The sequence below is a fragment of the Sphaeramia orbicularis genome, chromosome 12 (assembly GCF_902148855.1).
Source record: "Sphaeramia orbicularis chromosome 12, fSphaOr1.1, whole genome shotgun sequence".
NCBI classification, from domain to species: domain Eukaryota; kingdom Metazoa; phylum Chordata; class Actinopteri; order Kurtiformes; family Apogonidae; genus Sphaeramia; species Sphaeramia orbicularis.
This window is the reverse complement of record NC_043968.1, coordinates 77,237,844-77,247,788: the sequence shown is the minus strand read 5'-3', so window position 1 is coordinate 77,247,788 and position 9,945 is coordinate 77,237,844. Positions and strand designations below refer to the sequence as shown.

Below are 9,945 nucleotides of genomic sequence, written 5' to 3'. Positions count from 1 at the left end.
TGAGGACCTGACCCACCAGGCAGTAGGTCCCCAGGGTCTCTGTCAGGATGTGGCAGGCCTCGTCATCCATTTGGACATAGCACGGCGTGGTGAAGTTCTCCTCCCCTACCACCACCACATCCTGCAGGAGCACAAATGGAAGAGATGAGTCAAACACAGGAGGATACGATCGACTATATACTATATACGATCGGACTATACATTCAGACTGAGTTCAGTTCAAAGTCTCTGGGAGGAGGATTTGGCAGAAACTATATTGAATGAACTGTGGTCTTTAACCCTTAAAGACCCAAACGTCCACTGACACGCCATCAAACGGTGTTAAATAACATGCGAAAGGATGAAAATGCGTACGTATAACACACCAAATGCAATAAACATGCGTCCCATCCAACAGTATTTGATGAGCTCAGTCTGTCTGCTGCATCACCCAGAGTTTAAGGACACGGTGACACAGTCAGACACCAGAGGAAAACCAACACACAGTGCTGTACCTCACCAAACTCCTGCCAAGCAGGGATAAATGTTTAAAACTGAATAAATGTGAAAAAGACATCTGAATCTGTGCATTTGTCATTCTGTCTTCCAAAGCAGACTGGAGTAGATCATAAGGATCCTTTACACCGGGGGGGGTCTTATTTCAGGAAAATTTTCAGATTCAACTTTAGCCCAGATTTTCTAATGCGCCCACGTCTTGGGAATACAAAAATGTGAAAAAATTACAAATCAAGCCCAAAAACCTCCCCTACCCCCAAAAATTACTTTTTCAACCCTGAAAACATGGGGTTTTTGGCAACTTTCAAACCGTCTTCACTTTAGATTAAGTACAGTGTAGGAACATGCTCATGCTGGGCCCTTAAATGTTTTTTTTGTGAGACATGTCATGTCTTAAGAGTGCTTTGCACCACAAAAGATGTAGTGTCAAGGTCAAATTATAGGTCAAAGGTCACCCAAATGGTCCAAAATGCATATTTCATGGAATTAAGCTGTTGTGGGTTCTTCAGAATGTTCAGCTCAGGTTCTCTCTTCATAACACATCTACTGACCACAAACAACTACCATTCAATAGGACACATTAAACACAACTATTTACTCCACGTATTATCCATATAGACATGACAAAAATAACAAATGGTAGTTTCACATGACTTTGCAATTTACATGTATATGTCCTGTTGGGTGACACAGTGATGCAGTGGTTAGCACTGGTGCCTCACAGACAGAAGGTCCTGGGTTCAATTCCAACACCAGTCGATGGGGGTGGGACCTTTCTGTGTGGAGTTTGCATGTTCTCCCCATGTCTGCGTGGGTTCTCTCCAGGTACTCTGGCTCCTCCCGCCATCCAAACACATTCACTGATAGTTTAATTGGTTAATCTAAATTGCCCATAGGTGTGATTGTTTGTCTCTATATGTTCAGCCCTGCGATGAACTGGTCACATGTCCAGGGTGAACCCCGCCTTCGCCCATAAGTAGCTGGGATAGGCTCCAAGCGACCCCTGTGACCCTAGTGAGGATAAAGCGGGTTCAGAAAATGAATGAAGTGTTAGTGATTCCTGCCAAAATGTGTGCTAGTGTTTCCCACCACACTAATGGCAGCAAATTCAAATGGAATGTACATGTTGCAATATTTAGTCTCTAATGTGTCGTTGAAAGGGCCAAAGGCCTTGGGGGATCCTACCAGGAAACCAGAGGGAAGAGAACTGAGGACATATTTTATAAAATATCGGAATGGTATGCATTTTTGAAAAAAACTAGGCATTTTGGTGACCTTTAACCTACAACATGACCTTGACATTAGACTTTTCATAGTACAAAGTACTCTTACGATACAATATGGCACTTACAAGATCATTAAATGGCCCATCATGAACATATTTATACATTGCACTGGACAAAAGAGTGGAGAAGCTGTGAAAGTTGAGATTTTCAGAGTTAAAAAAGTAATTTTTGGGGTGGGGGGGGGGTTTTGGATGAAAATTTCAAAAAAAAAATTACACAGGAGGGCTTAGAACATCTTGTTGCATCAGAAAATCAGGGCTAATGTCGTATTTGATATGAAGCCCCCCCCATTCACACACCTATAGACTGAAGCAGAAATCAGTAGGAATCAAATCGTTTTGAATCGAAAATCAATTTTGAATCATATCATAGCCCCAAAATTGGAATCGAATCAAACTGTGAGATAGCAAACGATTCTTTTACCTTTTGAGTGGATAAAGTGTCATCATTCCCCAAAAAGGGCGCTTCCCCTTCGATATTATACTTGTATTGTCTGTAGTCGTACCAGTTGACACTACGGTGCCATGTACGTGAGTGTGTCCAGACCACTTGGAGCTGCCCCTTGTAATGGGAGTAATACCAGGGTGTGTTTGGTTTCACTGTCTGGTCTGAGGAGGCTTACGCAGCCTCATTTCCATCTTTAACCCTCTGCTGATCTCTGCTGATCTTATGCTCTCTGTGTGTCTCTTTGTCTTCCTCGCTCTAATCCAAACACTCCTGTGAGCCGCATGGCATTAATTCAGCCTAATATGAGAAACAGAAGAAGAATGACAGTGTTTTGTTGCGAGCTGGGGCGTTTAACAGCAGTATTACAGCTGATCATTAGACTCTTTAACTGCTCCTGGGGGAGGCACTGGAGCTCCTTATTGGGGGATAATTGGAACGCACAGTGGAAAAGTAGGCTCCTGCTTCAAACATACATGTGCGTAGGCGCAAATAAACAAACATGTCAACTAATACACACTCCCATGCCATCATTTATTCACAAATTTCTGACTGCAGTTTTCAGAGGGGAGTTTGTCTATCCTTCTTTCGAGGCGTAAATGATAAATGTTTGTAGGAGAGTTACTGAAGCAGAAAGCCCCACATGTTCCTCATTATATGACCTGCTGTCTTCATCATTATCACAACACTGTTTCCTCAACGACACTGTGGTTGTGTGTGAGTGTGTATGTGTGCAGAGGAAAGGTTCTGATTCAAGGCACCAGTGGAAATTATAATTTTCACTGGGTGGTGATGACTATGTATATATACGTACATCGGCTAAAATTTGCTTAGAGGTCTTATTTCTGTCTTTGTGCATAAGAAATCAATAGAAGTGAATCCCCAAAGGAACTTTGTGTTGGTAAATGCGAGTTATGCAAATTTACAGGATTTCAGTTCTGTCGCAACATGTTGATGGTCATATGAACTATGTTTTCAGGTCCAAAATGTCCAATTTCATCATGATAAATGCTATATTTTCATGTCACAAATGGCCAAGTTATATTTGAACTGAGTTTACCTGAAAAACAAATATTCTATTCTTTTAGATTCCCCAATTTTTCTTAGAAGATTCTATCCTACATGTCACGTTTTATTTTTACAGGTTGCAATATGGAGTATGGTGCTGATCCATCCTGCTTATGTTACGCCAATACATACATGAAGAATGTCACACGTCACTTTTTAAATTAACAGTTTTCTAATAATAAGCATTTTTATCAAGAAATAACAATTCTGTATTGTTATTTACTCTTTAGTATGATAATAAACTATACAATAAATAATTCTGATCCTAGTTTTTGCACAGGGATCATTAGTGTAAACGGTGACATGGCTGCCGAGCATCAGTATGATGGGATCTGTAACAACCATGTCACATCTGTCCACTGCCACATTTTGTGTTTTTGTGTCAGCTGTTATTGTTTTAGATCCACAATACTAACATTTATGAATAAGAGGAGAATTAGCAATAGTAAGTATATAAGTTTATTACAAATAAAGTACTGGTACTGACCAGATCATCATGGGTAATGTCACATCCGTCCACCAGCAAAAGTTTTCACATACACGTGCTATTCAAAATCCAATATTTCTGAAAATATAGCTTCCACTGTCAAATAATATCAGTAGTCTGTGCACAAATGGATTAGCATTATTTCAACACAGTTCTATGCGTTTCTGACAACTTTTTTTTTTGACAAAAATGGCCACTCATTTGACCTCCTAAGGAAATTTTAGCCGATCTATACATATATATATATATATATATAAGGGCTGGGCAAGTTAACGCGCTATTACCACGTTAACGCATTCATTAAATAACGCCGACAATTTTTTTAATCTCACATTAATGCCGTTTTATTATAACTCATATTCTTCTGCCCCTGCTTGTGTGCATGTAGCGATTAGCTCGGCAGATAGACAACAGGTTTCCCAAGAAAACCCACTGAGACTCACTGTAAAACTGCAACATACATACAAAATATGTCTCAGTTCTGTTCATTGCCTTCGTACATTTACATGTCATTATACATTTAAATGAATGGGAAAAAGACTGCTAGCTCGATACTAACTTGAATGGAAAAATCCATAGACACGCTAACGATTAGCATTTACAGATTAAGATTTACAACGTCTTTTTATTCAGCAACAAAGGTTCACATCAGAGATATTTTTTACTACTCATTCTTAAAACAACTGAACATAAAATACTCACAGGCAAATGTTTTACACACAAACAGAGTGAAAGAAACATGTCTGTTAGTTCCTTCTTATGTCCGAACTGGCTATGGGAAGACCACAAGGACAAAACAAACGTTAGTGCAACTTATTCCAACCACTAGAGGGCCCCCTTTGCTTGCTTTGAACAACTGAACATCACATATTATTGGGCTTATTAGTATTAGTACTTATTAGTGGGCTTAAGACTCCTGTCAGTCACTCACAACCGGAAGTTAACTGGTGTGGACATAAACATGGAGAAAAGTACCGGTCTTTTCCATGGACATTTTCATTTTAAATGTCTTCAGATGGTGGGGTTGAGAAGGACACAGTTGTTTGGAAGCACTGCAATGTGGAATTATTTTTTATCACCCGAGTACTTAAAGTCTGAAATATCACTTAACGGCAATACACGCTGTTGATGCCAGCAACCCCCCCCCCCATATAACTATGCAATTAATCGTGATTAATCACAGAAATCCATGCGATTAATTGCGATTCAAAATTTTAATTGCTGCCCAGCACTAAAAATCTATCTATCTATCTATCTATCTATCTATCTATCTATCTATCTATCTATCTATCTATCTATCTATCTATCTATCTATCTATCTATCTATCTATCTATCTATCTATCTATCTATCTATCTATCTATCTATCTATCTATCTATATTCACATGTGTGAATGACTTCCTCTCAGCCTCCTTCTTCCTCTCTCCTGTTTGGACTGCAGTGATGAACACATATTCTGACAGCATGTCATACAAAGCAATATTCCTCAAATCCAGCGTGGTCGCTGCCCTCAGTGGACAGAAAACCTCATATGAAGGAAGCTGCCATCACCTTGGATATTACCATCTGCATTAGTGACAGGTCAGAGATAGAATCAATAGTCATTTCTTCCTTAAAATACTCCGTCTACACTGAGTTTTATTGGCCATAATCAAGTCATGTATCAGTGTCACAGCACATGTGGCCCAGTCTGCAGGTCTTTGTGTTCCTTCATCAAATCAGCAGAACATTTGTGCTCACTTCCTTAAACTGATGCTTCTCAACCATTGTTTGTTAGTGAGCAGACGTAGCAGACGGCTTATATTTGATGTGGGCTGTTGCTAAGGACTTGAATATGAGTGTGTACACCACTGTCTGTGTTTCAGTATTTTCTCAAATATCCTGTTCAAGAGCATCAGCTGTTTCAGATTCATCCATTATAATGAATCATTCATTAAAAGCCTGTGTAAGCAGAGCACCAATACTGTAAAAGAAATATGTTCTGTGTTGTATTATCATTTCACTCCTTTCATGCCTTTATTTTCTTCCGGCTGCAGAAAGATGGATTTCTTTTTTCTATAATAACAGTGCTTTTCCCTTTAAGAAGGTCTCTACTGTCTTGCTTTAATGAATGCATTAAAGTGGAAACAGAAGCTAATAACTCAAATATTTTGTTTTAGTGGAACTACATCATCACATGGACGTCCGTCAGTCCTGGTTCATCTACAGTCTGTCCGTCCATGGGAGTGGATCTGTCCTTCACTGTGGTTCTCCCTCAGGTTTCTCTTTTCCCACTGGGTTTTTTTTCAGTTTTTTGGAGGGTCTAAGGATGGGGGATGACCAGGACATTAATGCATTTGCTTAATTGGCTGTATAAATGACTATTATTTGACCGTTTACTTGTTTTCATTGTGTTTTTTTATCAATTCAACACATTCTGTTAAGCCCTGTGAGGAGACCTTGTTGTGATATTGGGCTCTACGAATAAAACTGAATTGAAATTGAATGAATGTACATGGAATTCACAGACATTTTAAGGAACGGAACAACAACTAGACCATTTGTATAAGGTCTGATATGTTTCTGTGATGACATATTGCCATCAGACTGTGTATACCTTGTAAACCGAGTGCGAGACCAAGAAACGGAGCAAGTAAAGGAGAAAAAAGTGGAAAGGCAGAAAATGTTCACACTGCTGCCCTCAGCAACCAACTTATCATCATCAGCACCGTTAATGATGGTGCCTGTGGGCACAGCGCTTCTGAAAAACACACACAAACATGTGCACCCATAAACAAACTGGGCGTTTCTAAAGGTACAACACAACAGTCTGGGGGGAACACCGTCCCAGCCTGTTCTTCACTGTCACAGGTTTCCTCTGCGCTGAGCTGCACAAACAGAACATGAGGAGTTGAGCCCTTTCACCCCTCCGATGGAATCTATTTACCCTATGACATTTTATGGCTTCGTTTTTACAGGACATGCTCCTCTTTTTCAGTCCTTTTAAAAACAGAGAATCTACATCCATGTTTTTGAGGTTTTATTGTATTTATTTTCATTTTGTTTAAAAAAACAAACAAAAAAAACATATATATATATATATATATATATATATATATATATATATATATACACACACGTTATTGTTATCTATTTCTTCTCTGCCATGTTCAAGATGTTCACGGTGTTTAATGATTTTGTTTGAATGAAAAAACAATAAATATGTTTTACACAAATTTTAAAAATGTAAAAGTAAGTACTTAGCACATATACTTAAGTAAAATTGTTGATGTAACACTTCTGTTTTTACTTGAGTATGTATTTTGCTGGATACTTGTACTTCTATTTCAGTACTTCCTCCACTAGGCTCCTCGTTAATTACACCAACACTAACAATACAGCGAAGTCTGACAGTCACTGAACAGTTCATTAGGGTAGCTCCTCAAAAAGTGTCTTCAACATTAGATGTTCGTTAGACGTCCGAAAAAAAGACGTCGCCTGGCGTCACAAAACAACCCCTTCAGTGGACTGAAACTGGCTGTCCAAAAATGAGGGTACGGTGAGGAGTAGGGTTTAGAACAGTGATAGCTTTACATGATCTCAAAGTTACATGACAACCTACACGCTGAAGCATAATAATAATAATAAAAAAATGTGCCAGTTTGAATCTGGGTTTTCTGGTGCACAGAAGGCCCACAGTCAAAAACACACTTAACTCACTCTACATTTGTGTCTCACCTCCCACTGGTTCTGTTGTGACTGGCTCTTCAGCTGGATTAGCCAATCCTGCTGGCCGTCGGATACAGCACAGTGGTGCATGGTGATGATGACGGGCCGGGTCAACAAGGCCCCGGGGGGCCCGCAGCTCACCACAGGGCTAAGCACTGTTTGTCCATCATCCGTCGAAGGCCTGGAGGTGTACGGAGAAGCACACACACACACACACACACACACACACACACACACACACACACACACACGCGTGCTGTTTAGCTGCAGTGTGACAGCGCTCTGTGTATGTGTGACATGCTGATGTGACAGGGGTAAACATCGCTCTGGGCTGTTGATAAAGGCAGGAGCCTCTGCCTACCTCATGTTGTCCTTCCTCTGAACCGTCACATACATTTCATAGACTCTGCCCTGAGGAATGGCCCCAGCTGGAATTAGCAGACTCACCCCTGGAGAGCACAAAACAACACATACAAGACACAAATGAGCAAGAATCACAAATGGGAAAAAGACGTTTAGTTTTTACATTTATTGCTGTAGGGTCAGTGCCCCGTTCACTAGTGATTACAAACCAAAGAAATGAGGGCAAACGGAGGCCGAGCAGTTTGTATGTACATAGTATTTGAATTATATAAACCAGGGGTGTCAAACATGTGGCCCAGGGACCAAAACAGGCCTTCCAAAAATTCCAATCTAGCGCAAAGATTACACCAAAGATATTAACAATCAAAGGTGTCAAACTCATTTTAGTTCAGATTCCACATACGGACCAATATGATCTAAATAACATAACAGCAGAATAACCCTTTAACACACACACACACATATATATATATATATGTATATATATATATATGTATATATATAAGGCCTGTAACAGTACACATACTGAACCCAACTGTTTTGGTACGCACCTGTTCGGTTTGGTACACAGCTGTACTGAAACGGCACAGTACGTTGAGAAAAAGAAAAAGGAACGAAAGACATTGTTCGATGTGGAACTTTAAATCCACGCAAGTTCCACACGGACATATTGAAGGAGCGCACATTGACCCGAAATATGAAATAGCGGCGGCCATAAGGTTAAAAAAAAAACAAAAAACAAATATGATGTCAACCTGGAAGGAAGAGACTGAAGACCCTCCTCCATCATTACAGTCCAGTTTGGGATCACATCAGGTCCCAGTGAAAGACAACAATGCGGAAACAGAAGATAAGAGGAACGTTGTTTGGCCCCTATGAACTAGGGTATTTCTCAAACACTTACACCTGCTCTGTCTGTCTGTCTCCCACACACACGCTGTATAATAGAGGAACAGAACCCAGGAGTTGGATGTTGAAAGAATGTAAAGTTTCACTTTTGTTTCATGCCAGCGTTAGTTACATTAGTTATGGACCACACCCCCAGGTCTTCTTCCATGTTAACTGAGACTAAATGTAATCTTTGCACAAAATGCTGCCCCCTCCCTGACTGCCACATTGTTTTATTACTCAGCACTATATTAAAAAATAGGACCAATGGCCCTGTAGCTTACCGGCCAAATTAAAAGCTTTGGGAAATGTATCCAGATGCCCTTTATTATCACCCAGTTCTGTGTATTTATTATATTACAGAAATAGCCCATGTTTTGGTCATATTCCAATCAGATCTGTAAAAATTCAAATTCCAACTTGATATCATTGATACTGATTTATTGGATCAATCCGCTTCCTGTTATAATGGGAAAATTTTTCAAAGTCACACCAAATCCAGAATCTGATCTGGATCGAAATACTTTCAATACCTTGTGTTGACATCATCCTAAAGAAGCTGTATACTAAGTTTGAAGTCAATCAGAACTGGAGTTTGGGAGAATAAGACGATTGAAATTTTTTCCCCATAAGAGCCCATGTTAAAATTTTCCATAAGTTCCCAGATCCAGAAGAAGATCCTGATCAGCATGTGGACATTATGTTTTGGTCATCTCCCCATCAGGGCTGTACCGTAGAAATTTACACTGGATATCACTTATATTTTTACTGAGTTATTGCATCGATCCACTTCCTGTCTCTTTTAATTGGGGAAATTTTTCAAAGTGGCACCAAATCCAGAATCAGATCCGGATTCAAATAATTTCACCAACTTTTGTTGACTTCATAAAGAAGCTGTATACCAAGTTTGAAGTCAATCGGAACTGTAGTTTCGGAGAAGAAGACGATTGAAACTTCTGTAATGGACGACAGACGACAGATGACGATGACGCTGCTGGACGCCGCATGACGACAATAGCTTATGGCCTGTCAGTCGGTAAGCTAATGAGCTAAAAAAATATAAATATTTATCCTGTTGAAGGTATCTGAAGTACCAGTCAAAAGTAGTTACAACCCAAGATAAAGCCATAATTCTTTTCTTTTGACATGTGCAGCAATAATGACAGTTTCCAACAGTCACAAACAGAAAAGCTACGGCACTTCTGC

General features: G+C 39.8%; 1 protein-coding gene across 1 annotated transcript in view; it reads right to left on the bottom strand.

Moving 5' to 3' along the window:
* unc5cb (unc-5 netrin receptor Cb) overlaps nucleotides 1-9,945 on the bottom strand; it is a 419,315-nt gene that overhangs the window by 15,449 nt on the left and 393,921 nt on the right. Inside the window, exons 11-13 of the mRNA XM_030151091.1 lie at nucleotides 7,850-7,937; nucleotides 7,498-7,669; nucleotides 1-121 (exon numbers count right to left, since the gene is read on the bottom strand). The exon at nucleotides 1-121 is cut by the window's left edge and continues 113 nt beyond it. Of these exons, the coding sequence (XP_030006951.1) occupies nucleotides 1-121; nucleotides 7,498-7,669; nucleotides 7,850-7,937 (381 nt within the window). The remainder of the gene's footprint in view (nucleotides 122-7,497; nucleotides 7,670-7,849; nucleotides 7,938-9,945) is intronic.